Source organism: Sorghum bicolor, chromosome 2 (assembly GCF_000003195.3).
Source record: "Sorghum bicolor cultivar BTx623 chromosome 2, Sorghum_bicolor_NCBIv3, whole genome shotgun sequence".
Taxonomy (NCBI): domain Eukaryota; kingdom Viridiplantae; phylum Streptophyta; class Magnoliopsida; order Poales; family Poaceae; genus Sorghum; species Sorghum bicolor.
This window is the reverse complement of record NC_012871.2, coordinates 67,193,082-67,214,889: the sequence shown is the minus strand read 5'-3', so window position 1 is coordinate 67,214,889 and position 21,808 is coordinate 67,193,082. Positions and strand designations below refer to the sequence as shown.

The 21,808-nt window shown below is 44.0% G+C and overlaps 4 protein-coding genes across 5 annotated transcripts; 2 read left to right on the top strand and 2 right to left on the bottom strand.

The window, feature by feature from the left end:
* LOC8074196 (probable protein phosphatase 2C 70) lies at positions 2,093-7,809 on the top strand. Of its 2 annotated transcripts, none has more exons than XM_002462777.2 (12): positions 2,093-2,352; positions 2,595-2,746; positions 3,221-3,284; positions 3,964-4,072; positions 4,172-4,325; positions 5,143-5,268; positions 5,361-5,484; positions 5,554-5,630; positions 5,719-5,771; positions 7,136-7,190; positions 7,267-7,445; positions 7,554-7,809. In XM_002462777.2, exons 2-12 carry the CDS (start codon positions 2,630-2,632, stop codon positions 7,585-7,587), a joined length of 1,092 nt encoding a protein of 363 aa, XP_002462822.2. In that variant the 5' UTR covers positions 2,093-2,352; positions 2,595-2,629; the 3' UTR covers positions 7,588-7,809. The 2 variants fall into 2 exon arrangements, with proteins under 2 accessions (XP_002462822.2, XP_021309394.1); XM_021453719.1 differs by having other exon boundaries at positions 2,094-2,352; positions 7,527-7,809.
* LOC8074195 lies at positions 7,850-9,332 on the bottom strand. Its single transcript, XM_002460606.2, has 2 exons — positions 8,488-9,332; positions 7,850-8,345 (listed from the first exon to the last, which is right to left on the bottom strand). Exons 1-2 carry the CDS (start codon positions 9,242-9,244, stop codon positions 8,002-8,004), a joined length of 1,101 nt encoding a protein of 366 aa, XP_002460651.1. The 5' UTR covers positions 9,245-9,332; the 3' UTR covers positions 7,850-8,001.
* Positions 9,480-13,137, bottom strand: LOC8077251 (transmembrane 9 superfamily member 9). Its single transcript, XM_002460605.2, has 7 exons — positions 12,847-13,137; positions 11,931-12,095; positions 11,727-11,836; positions 11,538-11,643; positions 11,291-11,403; positions 11,050-11,203; positions 9,480-10,948 (listed from the first exon to the last, which is right to left on the bottom strand). Exons 1-7 carry the CDS (start codon positions 12,958-12,960, stop codon positions 9,791-9,793), a joined length of 1,920 nt encoding a protein of 639 aa, XP_002460650.1. The 5' UTR covers positions 12,961-13,137; the 3' UTR covers positions 9,480-9,790.
* On the top strand, positions 16,539-19,911 carry LOC8077250 (cytochrome b561, DM13 and DOMON domain-containing protein At5g54830). The gene has a single exon (XM_002462776.2). The coding sequence runs from the start codon at positions 16,838-16,840 to the stop codon at positions 19,490-19,492; it is 2,655 nt and encodes an 884-aa protein (XP_002462821.1). The 5' UTR covers positions 16,539-16,837; the 3' UTR covers positions 19,493-19,911.

Sequence of the window (21,808 nt, the reverse complement as noted above, 5' to 3'; positions counted from 1 at the left end):
TGGACTACCCCGATCACGATCACGAATTCACGATCACAAGGTACCACCACAGATCCGAGGGCACGAGATCTTTTTTCCATGTGGTTTCAGTGGTTTCCAACTGACAGTCTGACACCGTGATCGCTGCAATCGTAGCGATTGTCCTTCTGACTTGTCGAGTACCCTTTCGCGATGTCAATTCAAACCATATAGCACGAGAGCTCTAACTCTGTCATTGCTTTTTTTTTATTGGGACCAGAATTATGTAGCATCATGTAATCTTCAAACAACTTATCAGACATTTTGTATAATAAATTGTAACTCATAATTCTTTAATTTATGCATTGTAAGAAAGCAATGCTACGAGTTGTATAACAAAAGCAACTCATACAAATGATGGTGCAAAATCTACTTTAATACTTCTGAACTATAGCTTATGTAGCATCATGTAAGGGAGAATCCCTGTTGCGTAGCCACGAGTCTAGCAAACGTCATCGAGTCTTGGGGCAGCATCCTCCTAGTGGTATATAGAGCAGCTCCAACATTTTTGGTAAATAACTTTTTATCTATAATTTTTTTAGTAAAATAAGAAAAAAAACTCTCTCCAACAGTTTGGTTTATCAATTCTCCATATTTTTCAACTTAGCATATCTTCCTGTCTAGCATGCAAATATATGCGCAGGTTTCATGTCTAGCATCAACGCTCTTCTCGGATGTGGAGGAGGGCCGTACCCAACGGTGACGCTCAACTCATAGGTTGCAATGTTGCTCTTAGCTTGCTTATAGACCATTTATGTAATGTTAGGTTTGAAATTGTTTGCTAGGACGGTTGTTCTTAGTTTGCTAGGACTGTAAGCAGAGGTTGAACCAGGAGGCTAGCAGGGGCGTGCCCCCCAACGCAGTACTAAGGGGGTGTTTGGGACTGTTTCACAATCTCTGCTCCACAAACTCCACCGTGGAGCAGCTCCACAAAAAACTGGAGTTTGTGGAGTACCTCTTTAGGTGCTCTCACAACTCCACGCTTTTTCGTCGAACTGAGTGCGTGAAGTTGAAACCGTTTGGCTAAAAAACGTGAAGCGGGAGCTGAAAAACGTGGAGCAGAGCAGTCCCAAACACCCCCTAAATACATTCATTTTCACAGCATAACAATACATCAAATTAACCATTTTTATGATAATTTTATAATTTTTCTTTATAAATACTAAATACATATGTAAACATTTTGTAAAAGACTTTTTTTATTATAATTTCTGCATTGCTGTAGGGGTGTTCCCTCCTTAAAAAAATTGTTGAGAATGTTTCACATTTAGATATGTTATTATATTTGTTCGGTCCCTTTAATTAAAATGGCTGGTTTCGCCTTTGACTGTAAGAGTAGGGTGTTTGGTAGAAGCACGTTGCTTGTATGGTTGAACTCTTCTTCTTAAATGATATGTAAATTTTCTGTGTATTCAAGAAAAAAACATGTTGCATTAGAAATGCGCGGGGGCATGAGGGTTAGAAAATTGAGGCAGGTGTAAGGAGTTGGTAGTGAATTTTGAAACAATCAAGGGATAATGGGATCTTTGGAAATTGAGTGATATACTCATCTTGAAAGAACATTCATGCATACGACTATGGCCTTGTTTACTTGGAAAAAAATTTGTAAAATAGGAATAGTAGTACTTTCGTTTATATTTGACAAATATTGTTCAATTATGGACTAACTAAGCTCAAAAGATTCGTCTCGTCAATTCCGACCAAACTGTGCAATTAGTTTTTATTTTCATCTATATTTAATACTTCATACATACGTCTAAAGATTCGATGTGACGGAAGAATCTGAAAAATTTTGCAAAATTTTTGCGAACTAAACAAGGCCTATGAAAAAAAAATATGAAAAGGGTACACATGATGCAAAAGCTCCGATGCTGCCATGCATCTCAAAATCATCATCATGGATTCTGGAAAATATGGCTAGGAGATCGAGAGATCATCGGCCCATATGGCCGGCCATGGCCTGTGGTGGAGTGGAGGAATGCTAGGGTGGGACGGGACGGGACGGGAGGAAGGAGGCAGGGAGCAGGGAGATAAGTTGGGAGCTGGCGGTGAATAGAAAAACTAGATACGCAATCTTCCCCGTATCTCCCACACCCCCCGACCCCGTTCCGCCTCCCTCTCTCTCCGCGGGCGGCCGCCCCCACCGCAGACCCAACCGCATCTCCGCCCCGGCGCCCCCCACCGCTCTTACAAATACGCGACCCACCCCACCTCGACCGTCTCTTTCTCGCATCGCCGCGCCGCTCCGCTCCGCTCGGCTCCCTCCCGTCCGTTCGTCGCCGTCGCCTCGCGGTCGCGCCACCGCCGACGCGCTCCGTCCTCCTCGCCACCCTCGTAAGTCGCTGCCACCTCCTCCCCCAATCGCACCCCCTTCCCCTCCCCTCACCTCCCGTCCGAATCGCCGCCACGCCGCGCCGGTTGGCCTCCCCACGTGCGGTGGCAATCCGGACTTCCGGAGCGATTCGGGTCGGAGGGCGTCCGCGGATCAATCTATCTCGCGCGGCGTCGCCGTGGAAATGGGTGTTGGGTTTGTGCGCAGGCTGACGACGGGCCCATGTGATTTTGCTGCGGTGCAGGGTTGCTGCCCGGGCCGGCCAGGCGGGAGGAGCAGATGGGGGTGTATCTCAGCACGCCCAAGACGGACAAGCTCTCCGCCGATGGAGAGAACAGCCGCGTCCGCTTCGGCCTCTCGTCCATGCAGGGGTGGCGGACCACCATGGAGGACGCGGTGAGTTGCTTCCGCTTCCCTTCGCGGCTTCCGATTGGGTTGGAATGGGATTGCCTCCGCGATTGCTGTTCCGTTCCGTGCTGGCACAGCTGGGATGGGAATGATTTGAGGGCGAGATGCGTCTGTGCCTGTGCGAATTTGTGGCTGCCTAGTGTCCGATGCGCGATCCTGTTATTATGTGTCTATAGATTTGCATGATGAACCAAGTGACCAATTGTTGTCTCCCATGGTCAACCTAGAATAAACCATGTCGTGATTTGATCGGCCAATGGTGTCCCTCTCTATTATAAGCAAAAAGCCTGAGTGGTCTGTTGCATTCGCATTGGGACCTCACTACTAGTGCTGATGGATTGATTCTCAGTTGATTTATGACGAAAGCTGGCACACACCAGCTTGTTTACATCGTTTTGAATGGATCATTAGCATGTCTACTCTGCTTTAAAAGCTTATGATCTCTCGTGCATTGTGTTGCAGCATGCTGCGTTTCCAGACCTTGATGACTGCACATCCTTTTTTGGTGTTTATGATGGCCATGGTGGTAAGTCGTGATTATTTCCTATTCAGGTTATGATATTGGCTTCATCTGTACTGATCATTTGGTGAATGAATCTGCATTGTTTTGAGCTTAACGAGGAGTGTGTTTATTGGATTCACATCATCTATGTTCTGTCATCTGATCCTGTTAATAGTTAGATATTGATGCTTAAATTCTATGTATGATTGAAGGTCCTAAATTCAGTATTGCTTCTATGTGGACATGGATGGTAAGATACCACAGCAACATTGCTGTGGTCCATGAAGTGTGCTGATCTTCTTTTGTGTGTGTGCTTAGCAACAGTGCATATGTAATCAACCAGTGATGAATGTAGACATAATGCCTGGCGGAGAAGTGTTATGTGCATGCTTCTTGGAAGCACTTACTATAAGATATTGTCATTAACTGTTTGAATAATATCAAATGGATAACAACTAGCATTGATTTTGGTCTTATTCTGAAATATAGTTGACCAAAAAAAATACTAAGCTCCTAGTGTGGCAGTAATGAATCAAAATATACATGTCTGCTCTATTGAGTTGCTCTAGCTGTGAGTAAGCACTGTAAATATCACTTGTCAATGGACACATGTGCCTTTTTTTTTAATTCCTGTCTAGCTATGCTTCATATGAGTATTCGTTCTTCTCTGGTAGAATGACATAATACCCCGTTTTTACTTCAGGAAAAGGCGTATCAAAATTCTGTGCGAGGCATTTGCATAAACAAGTGCTTATAAATGATGCAAATTCATCCGGTGATTTGCCGGCTTCTGTCCATAAAGCTTTCTTAAGGTAAGTTTCTTGCTTCTTGTTTAGAATGAAGTCAGTTTTGTAAAATTGACACACTTTTTTGTTGGTTTAGTGGGTCTTAATGACATTTGGATCTTTCAGGATGGATGAGATGATGAAAGGGCAGAGGGGTTGGAGAGAACTAACTGAGTTGGGAGATAAGGGAAACAAGATCTCAGGTATGCTAGAGGGCATAATATGGCCTCCCAAGGGTGGTGATTCAGATAAGATAGAGGAAGATTGGGATAATGAGGAGGTAAAACATCTGTTCTGTTTTCCATCATGAAACAATACTTTTCTGGTGCATGAAAATTCCAGTCATTACATTTTTTGGAGTGGGGCTCTGAAATATTTTTAGAATACACATTTCATGGGTAATAAAGCTTTTTCTACGCTTAGAGCTATCTCTTCCAGCTTACTCTCTTCTATATTAGATATATTAGATATCTTTAAACTATAAAGGTAAAATGAATTGAATCATTACTGAAGGTTCTTGCATCTTAGGTCCAGGTTAGGCATCAGTAGATATGGTTCCCATCTGTTCAGCTGGCTATAATGCTGAACATGTCTAATGAGCTGGGGCGGATCCAGGAATGGGATAAGCCATGCTAATGAGCTTAGGCTATTCGCGGTGACAACTGGCAACTATAGTGTACAACATTTTTGTACCATTATTTCCATGTACCCTATCCAAAGTCCTTTTGTATAATTAAATGGAAATGTTGTTTTAGTATGGGTATTAGGCCTTGTTTAGTTCACGCCAAAACCCAAAAACTTTTCAAAATTCCCCGTCACATCGAATCTTGCGTCACATGCATGGAACATTAAATATAGATAAAAAATAACTAATTGCACAGTTTGTATGTAATTTGCGAGACGAATCTTTTGAGTCTAGTTAGTCCGTGGTTGAACAATAATCGACAAATAAAATGAAAGTGCTACAGTATCCAAAAACTTTTCACCTCCCCAACTAAACAAGGCCTTACTTTCGTGTACCATAGTTTCTTTCTTTCATTTTTGGGTTAAATTCAAGTAAACTCAGTGTATCTGTTTTAACGAAATTACTATATCAGGGTCCAAATTCGAATTTTCCTGGACCAACATCTGGAAGCACAGCTTGTGTGGCTGTCATAAGAAATGATCAGCTAATTGTTGCAAATGCTGGGGATTCGCGGTGTGTTATCTCACGGAAGGGTCAGGTACTTTAGATTTTCTAAACATGGTTTTAGTTCTATTGCCAAACATAAATCATAATACTAGAATATGTTTTGCTTACTCATCTGCTGTGCAGGCTTACAATTTGTCAACAGATCACAAACCAGATCTTGAGGGAGAGAAAGAGAGGATTTTGGGTGCTGGCGGATTTGTTGTTGCCGGACGGGTCAATGGAAGTTTGAACTTATCTAGGGCAATAGGTATTTACTCTTCTTCAAGCGGAAATTATTGTGTTGTTACATGCAGCCTTACTTATTTTCGTCTACTAGGTGACATGGAACTGAAGCAAAATGAACTTCTGCCGGCCGAGAGGCAAATCGTGACAGCTGAACCCGAATTAAAAACAGTGTGTTTTGGCGGCCCCTTTCTATCAGTATTTTTTTTCTTGAAATCTTGAACAAAACTTACTAAGGGTTGCTTTGGCTTCTGATCAGGTCCAGCTCTCAGAGGATGACGAATTCATTGTTTTAGCTTGTGATGGAATTTGGTATGATTTATATTTCTCTACTGAATGTAAATTTGCTATAACTCAATTGTTTTCTTATACTCGTATACGTTTGCATTCATTTTTTTGTGTCATTACTAGAATAAACAAACTATCTGCTTGAGGGACAGAATCCTTGAAGAGAGGATGCCACAATTGGCTTCCTCAGTTTTCATGTGTTATAACTCTGGGGAAAAGATAATGAAATCACTCTTTTGCCATGGCTGTGTATGTAGTGCTACAGGAACAATTCTTAGGACGTTTACCAATCAATAGATCATAGAAAACCCTGAATACACAATTTTAACTAGCCAACAATGTTCTTTGGGCAAAAATCATCTTATTGACCATGAAACTATTTACCTTGAAAATGTTATTCAGCCCAACCAAACAACGATGAGTTTTGGAATCCAGACTGAAGCAAAGCTTAGTGCATTAGCAGCTGTGAACCTTAAGTAAATAGAACACAGTAACTTGTTATACAGATACTGTTTCAAATAAGTAACAGCATGTGTGTATTTAATCTGTATTTGTGATGCCACCCATCTAATTTGAGTTTGAATTAATCTCTTGGAAGTACTCCCTCTGTCCTGAAATTTAAGTTTTGCCCCAAGCCATCTTAAGTTGCGAGAGAAGTGTATACTCCCTCTATTCCAAATTGTAAAACGTTTTGGCTTTTCTAGATACATTGCTTTTACTATGCATCTAGACAGTGTATATCTAAGTGTGTAACAAAAGCTACGTATCTAGAAAAGCTAAAACGTCTTATAGTTTGGGATGGAGGAAGTACTATATAAACTTGGTCAGACTAAGGACAACTCAAATCCCTTATTTCAGGGCGGAGGAAGTAACTCGCAAAACAGAGTTTGCAGTTGCTGATATGCAACTAAGTAAAATAGAACACTGCAAATTGTCATACAGATATTGTATCAAATAAGTAAACAGCTTGTGTATCTAATCTGTACTTGTGGTGCCACACATCTAATTTGGATTTGTCCTAATCTCTTGGAAATAGCTCGCACACCAGGGTTTGCAGTTGCTGATATGTAACTGCCAATTTTAGCATACTTCTGACTGTTGATGGATATATGTATGTTGTATCCATATCGTATACAATTTAATGAAATTCTAACCCGGGAATGCTTATTTGTTTTGCCTACATTAGCTAGATAGTTAGATCAATACGAAAGCCATGTCTGTACGACAGGCTTTAGGTTGGAAAACTGACAATTTGGTTACAAGTATCCATGCTGGCAGGGATAATTTTGGCATCAGCACTTTGATTTTAGATTTAGTTGGTGAACTTCATTTGTGCTGTCTACTCTGCTTATTGTATTATTGTTATTGAACAATTTTTCTTATTACAGGGATTGCATGTCAAGTCAAGAAGTAGTTGATTTTGTACATAAACAGCTAAAGACTGTAAGTGGAGTGCATTGCTGTGTTTGATACCTTTACGCTTCAAATTTGTTCCCTCATCAGCCTAATAACTTAACAGGAGGATAAGCTATCCAGTGTGTGTGAGAAGATGCTCAACCGCTGTGTGGCACCTACATCTGGTGGTGAAGGATGTGATAACATGACCGTTATTGTGGTTCAGTTCAAGAAACCAGCTTCAGCTGTTGCCACTTCCAGCACCGAGCAATCTTCTGCCACTGCAGAAGAGATGCGGCCCAAGTAAGTTTTCCTTGGACTGAAGCTATTACACTACCAGTGTTTGAAATCTCAGCCTTGTGAAATTCCAAGTTCCTCTTTCAGAATTTGAGCCCTTGCCTTTGTGAACAGCGAGCTGGATGGCCCAGACAACCCCCCGAAGTAGGCGTAAGTGGCACACCGTGCTGTGGAGCTCTAACCGGTGGATGATAGACAAAAAGGATAGTGAGTGGTGTATATAAGAAAAGGGATTCTATTCGACAATCTCTTATAGGGTTTGTTCCTTCCTTCTTTCTAGTGTTCAGAGCCGTCGCAACCTGTAATACATGGCATGTTGGTTCATAAACTGGGGTTTTGTGAAATGCATTGATGAGTTGTCAGAAAGTTAGCTTGGCTTCTCAAAATCGCTTGGCGGTGGCACAGGATTGTTTGAATCAGTAGTAAATTCTTAGCTTAGCATTACTCATGACAAGCAGATTTACTTGCAGAGGAGTTAAAAAACACAAATGACATGGCGACAAAAGCAAACCACAAAATACTACAGTAGAACAATGCTCAGAGAATGCTTGGAATAAAGCTCCTAGCAGATAGCAGACACTGCGGCGACTGCGAGCGTCGCCAGCCACGCGGCGCTCCTGGCCCCAAGCGCCGCCGCGGCGGCCTCTTCCTGTGCGCCGGTGCCCCCACGGGTGCTGGAGCCCTTGGAGGTGGCGTTGTGCGGGAGCGGGTGGACGGTGATGGCGACCTTCATGCCTTGCAGGCAGAAGCCGTTGCCGCAGATGAAGTAGTAGCGGCGGGCCTCGGGGAGCGGGATGAAGTCCTTGCCGGAGGTCCAGTTGCCGGCGACCCCGGCCATGGTGCAGTTGTCGTACCCCGTCTCGTTCACCTCGAACACGTTGTGCGTCCCCTTCTGGTACCGGAACGCTGCACAGCAACATTGCGGCGGCGTTAGCAGCATTCAGGGCTCCAAATGGAAGCTCAGCAGCTCTGCTCACTATGGAATGGATCTAATGCGGCAGGGGGGGCAGCCAGCAGGGCGAAGAGCTGCTTGTTTGGAGAGCTTTACAGATGAGGTCTCCGACGTAGAAGGTCTGGTTGCCGGACCAGAGGGAGTAGTTGATGTTGGGGTTCCACCCATGGTTGGCGCCCACGATGTGGTCCGTGCCCGCGGACGGACCAAGCGCGAAGCCGGCAAGCACCGCGACGACCAGGAGCCACGACATTGCGGCTGCGGGCGAGCTCCGCGTCAGGGAGACGGCCGTGGTTCCGTGAGCACAAGAGCGAAGAGGACCAGTGGAAGTGGTGTCAGGCACGAGGAGACGAGGACGAGGAGTATGGTTTTGCTGCGGAGTGTGACCCACTTTTTGTTGGGATATACCACGGATTCGGGATTTCAGCAGATTTGGCGGGAATTGAGTCCCTTGTACGCAGTGGCTGCCTGCTGATTTGGCGGGAATTTTGAGTCCCTTGTACGCGCCATGACTGGCTGCCTGCTGTCTGGCTCCCTGGCCAGGCCCCAGCGAAGTCTGAGACAGAGCAGGTGCGCCATTCACTCTCTGAGTCACAGGTCGCAGCTGGAAATCGCGGCAAAGAGGAATGCAGCAAGCATGGCATCTGCCGAACCCGAGAGAGAAGCAACTCCAGCAGGTTTCTCCATACCATGCTTGGCCAGTTTGGCATGGGCTCTCACAGTCACAGGTCGCAGCTAGAGATCGCCACAAAGAGGAATACAGCAGGCATGGCATCTGCCGAACCCGAGAGAGAAGCAACTCGCAGGTTTCTCCATATGACCATACCAACAATATGGTTGGCCAGTTTGGCATGGCTCTGGGCCTCTGGCAGCAGCTTCTAAACAACACTTCAAAAAGGCACACACTTGAGGAGAAACCATGTTTGTGCCAAACAAGCCCTTAATTTCGTTTCCCTTTGGTGCACAACAAATGAGCATTGCTGGAACAAAGATTTTTGCAAGTTCAAGCGCCAGCTCTGGTTTCTAAGCCAACTGAGGTTACATTCTTGCCAATTGCCATCAGGGTATTTCATACTGGTCCTGGAGCCTTACAGTAATTCACCAGTACAAGCATACCGGTCATAATGAATTGAATTTATATAGAGCCCCACAAAAAATGTCAAAAGGTACAGCCTCATCACAATGTGTTTACCCTTATACTTTTTCTCAGTTTCAAATCACTAAAGTGTATAATCTGACAACAACAAAACATAAACCATTCATAAACTAAACCCTAAAAAGTAACCCTTTTTTTTCCTGAATCTTAAAAGGGGGGTAATTCCCCAATCCACATTAATCATACAATTCTCTTGTCTCCATCACTGAACATGTGACATGTGCTATTCTGTCATATTGGCACCTAATCGATCTTCACTGACGAGTAAATCAACCTAGTGAACCAGAAGCAGGCACAGAAACCAATTGTGCCAGTGAGCACAAAGAAGGCATAGGAGGCGAGAAGCATGTAGCCGAAGTACAAGATGCCAGACACCAGCTTAGTAATCTGCAGTTTCGTGAAGAAGTAGAAAGCAGCATACAGGAAGAGATACAGGGCAGAGGATCCTGAGGTAAGGTAAGACCTCCACCACCACATGTAGTCCTCACTGCAGAGCTGGAAATAGCAGAGCACAATTGTGATCTCGGCACAGGTGATGATAAGGATCACAAACACAAGGAAGAGGAAGCCAAAGATGTAATAGAACTGGTGCAGCCAGATGGAGGTGAGGATGAAGAAGAGTTCAATGAAAACTGCTCCAAATGGAAGGACCCCACCGATCAGAATAGTGAAAAGCGGATTCATGTACCAAGCCTGCTCAGGGATCTGCCGTGGAATCTTGTTTGTCTTGACTGGAGCTTCCATGGCAGGTTTCTTGAACCCAAGATAGCTCCCAACAAAGACAAGGGGTACTGAGATGCCAAACCAGAGGAGGACCAAGGCAAACATTGTGGTGAAAGGAACAGCACCAGATGACTTCTCCCCCCATATAAGAGCATTCAAGATGAAGAAAATAACAAATGCAACCCCAGGAAACAGGAAAGCCGTTTGCAGTGTAATCTTCTTCCACTCTGAACCTTTGAACATCTTGTAGAGGCGTGAAGAAGAATAGCCAGCAAGCAGCCCCATCAAAACCCAGACAAGAAGCATTGCAGTCATCAGTCCTCCCCGGTTTGATGGAGAAAGGAAACCCAACACAGCGAAGATCATTGTAACTAGGAGCATGCCAAAGAATTGGACGCCAGTGCCAACATAAACACAGAGTAAGTCAGAGTAGGTTGGAGGACGGAACACATCCCCATGAACAAGCTTCCAGCCTGTTTCCTCTTGTGCTTCTTCTTGAGTTTCAAGCTGATTGTATCTAGAGATATCTCTGTAGAGGGTGCGAAGCATTATCATGGCAACCATGCCAGATAGGAAAAGCACGATCATGAGAGAGTTCACGATAGAAAACCAGTGAATCTGATCATCAGTCATCAACAGGTAGGTGTCCCATCGAGATGCCCACTTGATCTCACTCTCCTGCAAAATTAGTGGAGGTTCCATTAAAATCATCACAAATAAACATTCGAAGAGTACACTGCAGCAGCTAAACTAAGCAATTCTTAACCCTAGTCTCGTACCTCAAAATGAACATCATATGTGAATATGATTTCCTTGTCAGTTTCAACTTCCTGAGGATTATCAGAGTTTGTTACAAATTTGCTCGCATGAGGATCACAAGTGCTCAAGCGAGTGTCTACACCATTCCATTTATCATCAACCTGATGCTTGACACTGTCAACATATGTAACAAAATACCTTAGGTCCATTTCATAAATAACAAGAAGAATAAAATCCTGCCAAACAGAGTTAGAAGTAAACCTGTGTGGGTTGACCTCAAATCCCACTATTCTAGAAAGTCCTGAATTTTCATCCCTGTGATACTTCACCGCAAATGACAAATGGTTGTGGATGAAGTATTTCTCATCCTTAGTCTGAAAAAAAAGCATTTGTGTATTGAGAATTTATTAGTCCAGAGTCCAGACAAATAGATAAAGGATTCCAACAAAGAATTAAAGATTGCATGCATAAAAGAAAAGGTAAACATTAACAGAGCATAAGGACTTACTCCAGAATACAGGCCTTTAAGACCAACATGATATCCACCTTGATAAGCAATACTGTTCTTATCTTGCCTTTTAACAGGAACAACAAGCGGGAGGTTGTCTAGAATCCTGTGATGCAATTTATATAAGGTATAGGAAATTAATGTGTCAACTTAAGTATAACACTACCCACATAGGTTCATAGTCCTTACATGTTCACTCGATATTCATCCTCTATCTTTTCCTTGAGCTCTTTGGCTTCTTTCTCACCGATCTTCGCTTTGCAGACAATCTGACACATCTTGGGCTCTCCCATTTTGAACTATACCCCAAATAACAAGCAGAAGTAAACATTTTACACGATGCACATACCCGAGGACAAAACCTCAATCTGTTATGTCATATAAGGTACTAACCACATAAGGAGAGTTCTCAATGCGATCACCACGAAGAACCTCACCAAGATTTTCGGCACTGTCGATTATGGTATCTGGCTTGCAGAATGGAAGGGAGTAATATGTGTACGGGAGTTGAGTCTTGATAGATGTCAACTTATTCACCTTCACTGGAAGCAGATCACCCTGTGGACAAATTTAAAGCGTGAATAAAATGCTATCATATCAGTAATCACGAAATGACACTACTTTGTTATAGGATTACACAGCGAATGCCATTCCTTTGCCATGAGTGATCCTCTACAAGATACCTTATTACATGATCTAGCACCTCATTTAGGATTTAGGGGTTGACACCAATTTAAACTATGGTGTAGGTCCTGCCACAGCTCCAGCACCTGCCTAAGCTGCCTTGCTTCGCCATTTTGAGGAGAGATAAAAAAAGGAGAAGCAGGAGCTCCACCAAACGGGAGCTGAAGCAGAAACTACCAAAGTCTAAGCTTCTACCTAACCTTCGGATCAAGGACCATCATCTGGGAGACAGATTCAAGTTATCTATATGGTGTACAAATACAAAATGGCATGCGTTGACTTTTCCATGCAGGGCACAATTCTGATCACATCAAAATCTAGCGGTTATTTTTCAGATGAGGACAAAGATCACAACAGCACATAGAAAGGCTGCAAAAGTGCGCGAATTGAGGTGCAGCATGTGAATCCCAAGCCCAGCGATGGAACCATGCTAACAGAACCGGATGAACGAATCGAGGACTCTGCAAACCACACACGAAACCCTCGAGCTGGATCTGCGGATACCATCCCCTGTACCGGCACCCCGCACCCCGTTGACTAGATCCAGCTCCGAACACGAACACAGTTACACAAGCACTCCAAGGTGCACCAAGGTGGGGAAGGGAATCGCAGGGACCCAACAAACCTTGGCGAAATCGCTCGGGGCGACGCCAGGGAGGTAGAACCCGGCGGCCGGCGCGGCGACGGCGAGCAGGACCGCGAGCGCCGCGGCCCACCGGAGCATCGCCGGCGTCCGCATCGGTGATGGGGCGGGAGAATCACCGCCCGGTGCCGGTGGGAGGGTAAGCTCCCGAGATCTGCGCGGCGAGGCGGTGGGTGGGGGTGATGGCTCGCAGGCTCGGCGTGGCGCGCGAGGTCGGGTCTCGGGGTGGGTGGAGACGACGACGCGCGGCGCGCTGCGAGGAGGAAGCTTCGGGTGACGGGTGGATCTTCCGGGGGTTTTTATTGATAAATAGTTTATTGACGCTTAGGTCCCTGGTTAAACGTTTAATTGCTCGGATGGTGTCGGTTAGTTTGGTCCCAGTTTGACTTTGATCCACGTGCGAGGCGCGAGGGAGGTGGTGCTTTGTCTGACGTGACCCGGTAGTTCGGGACGCGGTAATTTTTTGATGTGGCACAAAGGCCTTGTTTAGTTTAAAAAAAATTCAAAATTTCCCGTCACATCGAATCTTGTAACACATGTATGAAATATTAAATGTAGACAAAAACAAATACTAATTACACAATTTAACTGTAATTCGCAAGATGAATCTTTTGAGTCTAGTTAGTCTATGATTAGACAATATTTGTCACAAACAAACGAAAGTGCTACAGTAGCGAAAACCAAAAATTTTTCCAAACTGAACAAGGCCAAAGTACGATTCTCTAAGCGCTTCTATTTTGATTTTTTTAGCCCAAAAAAGATCTAACAGTTTGGTGAAAGTGCTAGCTTTTAAAATAAAATAATATCAAATATTCTCTAATTAGCTTGTAAGTTTCCGTAGTCGAGATGAACTTTATATCCGTTCTTCATCACATTTTTTTGGTAGGTATGAGTAAATTGGACGCAAAGGTAAATTAAGAAAATAGAGAGAGAGACAAAGAAATTAGTAAAAAGGATTTGGTTGGGTAATTTTTCTTGAAAGGTTAGAAATAATTCAGGGTTCTAATACAAAGGTCGTATAGAAAGCTAATATAGGAAATTATTGAAGAGAAAAATAATTGGGTTCTTATTTTCAACTCACTAAACTTATTTGTTTAATGAGTAAATTAAAGAAAACATCTCGAACTGCTCTTCTATGGGACGTGATAAGTTTTCTTAGTTTCTTCCCAATGTTAATATGATTTTTTTAAAAAAAAATACCAATGCGTCAGTAGCTTGAAGATAATAAGAGGGTGCGTAGTTTTTTTTCCATTTGATGAAGCTTGATAGTGAACCTATCACTGATAAAACTGTTTTTAGTGTTGAAAAGGATATGGCAGATGTATCATTCCACAAAACAAAGACTAATGATACATGTTTTTAGTATTACCTACCGTCGTAATAGTTCTTCATCTTTAAGTTCCATTCGAATTAACATTTGTTTTATGCCGTAAAAAACAAGAAGAGCAATGTTTTTCACTCACACCTCTTCTCCTTGTCCCCCCCACCCCCTATGGCGCATCTTTATCTGTCTAACCATGCTTACATGTCCAACTAATGTTAGATATATAACATAAAAAAAAACTAGCTGCCTACTGCCTAGTTTGAAATGAATATAGGACACAACGGATGGTTAACTACAATCAGCTAGACACTTGGCACAGGCACAAATATTACCAAGTTTAAATGGCTAGGGGTGAATTTAGTTGCAGATTCGATAAAAATAAACAAATTTCTTAATAAAATATTATTCATCCTAAATTTTAAGTGCATCACTAAATAAAATGGACCTGGAAATGGTGCTTAACAATATATACTCATTGGAAAAAGTCTACATAATCCCCCAAACTATCTAGGGTGGACTACTTTATCCTCTGAACTATAATACCAGATATTTAACCCCCTAAACTTTCAAAATCGGTCAAATAACCTCCTCGAGTGGTTTTGGAGAGTGGTTTTATTTTTTCTTTTTTTATTTATTTTTGCTAAATCTTTAAGAAATCATAATAAATCGTAGAAAAATCATAAAATAAAAAATTCAATTTTGTTGGACTCCTAATGAGTAGATCTACACAGTGAATATATAATATGGTATATTTTAGTACAATTTTTTTTGTTGTACCTTTAAATCTATATTTTTCTGTAATTAATTCGAATAATTTATATATGTAGTTTCTATGGTTCAATTGTGGTAAATTTTTTATGGTGGGCTCATTATTATATGCTTGAACTATGGTAAAAATTTCATACTCATTGGATCACGTATAACTTAGTTATAGATAATGAGACCACCATAAAAAATTCTCCACAATCGGACCATAAAGACTGCATATATTAATTATTCAAATTAATTACAAAAAAATATAGATTTAAAGCTCCTACAAAAACTATATACTAAAGTGTACCATATTATATATTTAGTGTAGATCTACTCATCAGGAGTCTAGCAAAATTAAAATTTTCATTTTATGATTTTCTATGATTTATTATGATTTTTCAAAGATTCAACAGAAATAAATAAAAAAAGAAAAATACAAAACCACCATCCAAAACCACTCGAGGGGGTTATTTGACTGGTTTTGAAAGTTGGGCTAGAATATCCGGTTTTATTTTTCGGGGATGAAGTAGTCTACGTTTAGAGAGTTATGTAGACTTTTTTCCTATACTCATTGGTTACTTTAGTGGAAATATATGTGGAACCAATCCTCTAGTCTAAGGCCTTGTTTAGTTCTCAAAAAATTTTGTAAATTTTTTCAGATTCTCTGTCACATCGAATCTTTAGACGCATGCATGGAGTATTAAATATAGAAAAAATAAAAACTAAATGCACAGTTTGGCCGGAATTGACGAGACAAATCTCTTAAGCCTAGTTAGTGCATGATTGGACAATATCTGTCAAATACAAACGAAAGTACTACGGTATCGATTTCCTAACAAATTTTGGAACTACCGAAATCCAAAAAGTTTTCAAGATTCCCTATCACATCGAATCTTGCGGCACATGCATGAAGCATTAAATATAGACGAAAACAAAACTAATTACACAGTTTGTCTGTAAATCACGAGACGAATCTTTTGATCCTAGTTAGTTTATAATTGGATAATATTTGTCAAATAAAAATGAAAGTGATACTGTAGCAAAATTCGAAATTTTTTCGAAACTAAACATGGCCAAGGCCTAAGTTTTAGTATAATCTCTTTTCCCTCTTGGTCAAGCAAGGAATCTCTTTAAGCGGTCAGAACAAGTTGCTAATCCAGCGATCATTGGTGCCTTTAAGCTTCCCGGTACATATGAGTCCTTCACTTGGATTTGTTTTAAACGAGACAAAATAACACAAATATCATAACCTTGGGACAATTTTTAAGTAGTACGCTATTTGGAAAAGAATATAATTCTAACATAAATATTAAATAAGTGTATTTACATTTGCTATGAGATATTATCTTTATAGTATACCTATTTTGGTGTAATAAACACTAATATTTCATTTATATATTTCATCAAACTTTAAACATTTTAGAATGTATTTTTTAGTTTATCTCTGAGTACATCAGTTTTCTATAATGGAGGCAAGAAAATTAACGAGATTTGTACCAGGAATTTCCTTGGCTCGCAGTGCGGTCTACTCGCTCGTGGCTCGTGGTTGCCGAGCGGCACCGCACGATGGGGCGCACCCGCAGCAGTTGCCCACCCCACCAGCACACTACCGCGCGCCTGGCCTGACCTCTCCCCCAAAACCGAAGTGGATCTCGGCCAGTTGCCGGCCAGCCAGCGAGCCGCCCACCTCCTGCGACCGGACCACTCCCTGCGACTGCGAATATCCCGCCCGCGCCGCCCGGTCGCCTCCGCAAGCACCGCACCGCATCGCATCGCTGCCGAGCTCCTTCCCCAGAAACCCAGCCCAACCCCTCCGCTTCCAGATCCCTCCACCACCTGCCGCCCCAGATCCCGATCCGCCGGCCCGCCGCTGCCGCCGCCGCGTCGGCCGCGGCCATGGCGGCCGATCCCCTGCTCGCGCTCCTCGCGGGCGCGCTGCTCGCCGCGGCGCTCGCCGCAGCCGCGGCGGCGGCCCCGTCGTGCCCGCACACCAACCTGACGGCCAACTTCTCCGCCGACCTCACCATGCTGCAGCACCAGCTCCGCGGCACGGTGCGCCTGGCCGACGACGGCAAGTGCGCGCTCGAGCTCACCCGCTTCGACCTCCTCGCCGCCTCCCCCTCCGCGCGCTTCTGGGCCGCCGACGGCCCCGCCATGGCCGACCTCGCCGCCGGCCGCGCCTTCTCGCCGCTCCCGCTCAACAAAACCTTCCGGAACGCCTCCCTCGAGCTCCCCTTCGCCCGCCCGCTCCCGCGCCTCCTCGCGCTCTACGACCCCGACACCTCCTCCGACTTCGGCCACGTCTTCCTCCCCAACGGCACGGGCCCCGACCTCGATACCGCCGCCGATCCGGCGCCCACCATGTTTGACAACTGCATCCCTCTCTCCGAGACGGAGACCTACCGGCTCCGCTGGACGCTGAATGCATCCGCCGGCACCGTCGAGATCGGCCTCGAGGCGGCCGTGGGCTCCGAGTACTACATGGCGTTCGGGTGGACGGACCCCAAGGCCAACTCCCCCGCGATGATCCACGCCGATGTCGTTGTCGCCGGCTTCACGGAGGAAGGTACCCCATTTGCCGAGGATTATTACATAAGCGACTACACTGAGTGCACGCTGGGGAAGGAGGACTCGCCCGTGTCAGGGGTTTGCCCAGATAAGGCCTATGAGGACGGGAAGAACGATTCAATCCTGGTGTATGGCCACCGGCGGGATGGAGTGTCCTTCGTGAGGTATGTGAGGAAGCTTGATGCTGAGGATGCCAAGTATGATGTGCCAGTGGGTGCCACGGAGGAGATGGCGGTGCTTTGGTCCATTGGTAAGTTGCGGCCACCGGACACAATGCACCCGCACTACCTCCCACAGAACCATGGGGGGCCAAGGGACACAACCTTTGGGTTTGCCCGGTTGAATTTGTCTGAGACGGTGGACAATTGCCTTGGACCGTTGGATGCTGACAATAAGGAGGATCAGGAGAGGATCATTGCCGATCGCAAGACACCACTTGTGGTGACATCTGCTCCAGCCGTGCGCTACCCAAACCCACCAAACCCTGACAAGGTGCTTTACATCAACAAGAAGGAGGCGCCGCTGCTAAAGGTTGAGAGGGGTGTGCCAGTGAAGTTCTCAGTGCAGGCTGGGCATGACGTGGCACTCTATATCACTTCAGATCCCATTGGTGGTAATGCTACGCTGAGGAACAAAACAGAGGTCATATATGCTGGTGGGCCTGATGCTCATGGTGTCCTAGCAACCCCAAAAGAGCTTGTTTGGTTGCCTGATCGAAATACGCCTGACCTAGTCTATTACCAGTCACTGTATGACCAGAAGATGGGATGGAAGGTTCAAGTGGTTGATGGAGGCCTTAGCGACATGTATAATAACAGTGTTATTTTGGATGATCAACAGGTTACTTTGTTTTGGACTCTCTCCACAGATTATAAATCTATATCTATAGCAGCCCGAGGTGAGAAGAAAAGTGGATATCTTGCTATTGGGTTTGGGAGTGGGATGGTGAATAGCTTCACCTATGTTGCTTGGGTGGGCAATGATGGTGTTGGGCGAGTGAAAACTTATTGGATTGATGGAAAGAGTGCAACAGGTATCCACCCAACATCTGAGAACATCACATTTGTCCGGTGTAAGTCAGAAAATGGCATTATTACATTTGAATTTACTCGCCCTCTTAACCCTTCTTGTACCGGGAAGGTAGAATGCAAGAACATCATTGATCCAACTACACCCCTTAAGGTTGTCTGGGCCATGGGTGCAAGCTGGTCGGGAGATGATCTGACAGACAGTAACATGCATTCAGTCACAAGCAGTCGGCCAATACGTGTTCTGTTGTTGAGAGGTTCAGCTGAGGCAGAACAGGATTTGCGTCCTGTCCTGGCTGTTCATGGGTTTATGATGTTTGTTGCCTGGGGTATCTTGCTTCCTGGTGGAACAATGGCTGCCCGGTATTTGAAGAGCTTGAAAGGAGATGGGTGGTTCCAGATACATGTCTATCTGCAGTATTCAGGAATTTCTATAATGTTTCTTGGCGTCCTTTTTGCTGCAGCTGAGCTACGTGGCTTCTTTGTCAGCTCAGTGCATGTTAAGTTTGGTGTGCTGGCCCTATTACTGGCAGTTTTGCAGCCACTTAATGCTAAATTTCGGCCTAGTAAGCCAGCTAATGGGGAGGTTCCATCTCGCAATCGAATCCTATGGGAGTACCTGCATGTTATCACAGGGAGGTCGGCAATTATTGTAGGAATCGTTGCGCTTTTCACAGGAATGAAGCATTTAGGCCATAGGTATGACAGTGAGAATGTAGAGGAGCTCACTTGGGCCTTAATGCTGTGGGTGCTTTCAGTTATCGTTGTTGTGCTGTGCTTGGAATATAAGGAGGTCAAAAGAAGGATCAGTGACAGAAGCGCCAGAGGGCACTGGGTATTAGGCAACACCGAGGAAGATGATTCAGTTGATCTTTTGCATCCTGATGGTACAGCTAGGAATTCCGAATCTAGCGCTGGAGTAATGGAGGTGCAGCTTGAACCTCTCACTAGATGATGTAGATCAATCTGTCAGATACAAATACACCCGTTCCATATTTTCTTATACGGATAATAGGTCCACTGGCATGGAATTTTCTGGTTCAGAGGAGGCTGAGCTGCAATTCTGATGGTTGTTTTGTTATAGCAGAATGGTTCCAGTCTAGATAAGATGTTCAAATTCTGTCATAATTTCGTGCATCACACTGTTTACATTGTATAGTGTACATTTTTGACAATAGACAGGTATAATTTGTCACGTTGTCCTAGCGATTCTTTTTACTATTCAGATTTATAGAGGAAAAGAATTAATTGAGGTGCTCATTGCAATTCACAGCAGCAATGTGTGTTGGGTCTTGTTTTTTCAAGAGGGAATGCCATGACTTCTGTATCATATCCTATCCATTGAGAAATTCGATTTGTTAATCCTGAAATGAAGCTGATTTGTTAATCCTGAAATGAAGCAAAAATAGGTTGATGTACTACAGGAAGATTGTTTTCGCTTAGTGTCTCCAGATGTAAAATGTACTTGAAATACCCCCAAATCCTTCTCCACAAGCATTGGAGCTCAGTTCCATATGATGGCAATGGCAGTACGCCTTTTTGGTGCCACAGATGAGATGTATTGATTCTTTGCGAGTTGCAAAAGAAGATATTTCTGCATTCCTCCAGTTTGGCGCGTATCATTGTTTTGCGTGCGCGCTGAATTCGTTCGTGTTGACCCCGGATTCCAGTTCTAGTTTGTGAACAGGCCTTGAGGTTCCAGCTGCACTTTTGCTACTTCAAGGCCATCGGCTGTGCAGCTGATGCACTCTGCTGCTTTTGCCGCGGAGGCCGGGAGGGTGTGAAGTGGCGGAACCAACAAAGAAGGAGACCGGAGACGGACGGAGCGCCGTGCCGTGCCGTGCGCGGTGGTTCCGGTTCCCGGAATCCCGGCTTCCCGTGTCGGTGCGGGTAGGCTGGCGTGGCGGGTGGCGGCATCGGCCGTTAGCGCAGGCGAGACACGAGACCGCCCGGCGCCCGCCTTCGCCTGCGTCACTGGCACTGCGTGTGGGAGACCTGCGGGGCAAGCCAATGCTTTCCGATTTTGGACAGAACAGCGTCGTCTCACATGGGCGCGTGCACCACGCCGGCCAAGGCAGGTGGGTGGTGAGCAATGGTTTTCTCGTGCGCTACCGCCCCCTCCTGATCGGTTGCCTGACCAAACACGCCGGAGCGGTCAACGAAACGCGGAAAGGATGGATATCGGTTGCGTCTGCGATACAACCTTAGTTTAGTTCGTGAAAATTTTAGAATTTAGCTAAAGATTATGTAATCATAAATTCAAAAGATTCGTCTCGCAAATTACAGGTAAATTGTATAATTAGTTATTTTTTTTATCTATATTTAATGTTTCTTGCATGCGTCCAAAGATTTGATATAATGAGAAATCTTGAAAAAAATTTAGAACTAAACAAGGTCTAAACATCTATAACAAATAACTTTCCAGTATTAAAAAAAGAAAAATTCCCTTCTTAGTTTCTTTTTTGGTCCGTCTGTCCCTTCACTTCTCTGAGCATAAAAATCCTGATCGACTACTACTGCAAATAGTGGTATGTGATGAATTAAGCGAACTTATTATTTTTTTCCATGATCTGAAATCAAGATTGTTTTATTTTCCGTGATATAAAATCACGATCCATACAAATACTCACTCTGCTGCAACACACGAGCATAAAAATGAGAAAAATTCCACTCCAAATTTTCGTCCGTCACTGTCTCTCTCCAGGTCTCTCCGTCCCTCCACTCTCGCGAGCATATTGAATTTTAGTGATAAAAGCCTTACCTGGTTCCCATGCGTAACTTATCTATGACCATGCTCGTTTATGAGTTAGAATAGTATAGAGTTTGATTTTATAAATGTATTGAAACAGATGTACTGCCTGTCATTTGTTGCAATGTACGGGCAAAGAATTAATATAATCATGTATAGATTTCTCGATGAGGCGTATGTGGAGACACAAAGACCCAGTGGCGAAGCTAGAGCAAATTGGAGGGGGGTGCACGTAGCTTGTGGGTGCATAGACATCTTCTGTAGGGGTACATATATGGTGAAATTTTGGATCTAATCACTGTTTTTATAAATTTTGGGGGGTGCATTTGCACCCCCTAATTATTTTCCTAAAAAGTTTTGCAAAATTTTTCAGATTCTCCGTCACATTCAATGTTTAGACGTATGCATAGAGTATTAAATATAGATGAAAATAAAAACTAATTGCACAGTTTGGTCGAAATTGACGAGACGAATCTTTTGAGCCTAGTTAATCTATGATTAAACAATATTTATCAAATACAA

Coding starts and splice junctions, on each gene's coding strand:
- LOC8074196 (XM_002462777.2), top strand. CDS start 2,630: ATGGGGGTGTATCTCAGCACGCCCAAGACGGACAAGCTCTCCGCCGAT. Junction 4,073..4,171: donor GTCCATAAAGCTTTCTTAAG/GTAAGTTTCTTG, acceptor TGGATCTTTCAG/GATGGATGAGATGATGAAAG. Junction 5,269..5,360: donor TTATCTCACGGAAGGGTCAG/GTACTTTAGATT, acceptor TCTGCTGTGCAG/GCTTACAATTTGTCAACAGA.
- LOC8077251 (XM_002460605.2), bottom strand. CDS start 12,960: ATGCGGACGCCGGCGATGCTCCGGTGGGCCGCGGCGCTCGCGGTCCTG. Junction 12,096..12,846: donor CCCCGAGCGATTTCGCCAAG/GTTTGTTGGGTC, acceptor ATTTGTCCACAG/GGTGATCTGCTTCCAGTGAA. Junction 11,404..11,537: donor TTAAAGGCCTGTATTCTGGA/GTAAGTCCTTAT, acceptor CTTTTTTTTCAG/ACTAAGGATGAGAAATACTT.
- LOC8077250 (XM_002462776.2), top strand. CDS start 16,838: ATGGCGGCCGATCCCCTGCTCGCGCTCCTCGCGGGCGCGCTGCTCGCC.
- LOC8074195 (XM_002460606.2), bottom strand. CDS start 9,244: ATGCCAAACTGGCCAACCATATTGTTGGTATGGTCATATGGAGAAACC. Junction 8,346..8,487: donor CTACGTCGGAGACCTCATCT/GTAAAGCTCTCC, acceptor GTTGCTGTGCAG/CGTTCCGGTACCAGAAGGGG.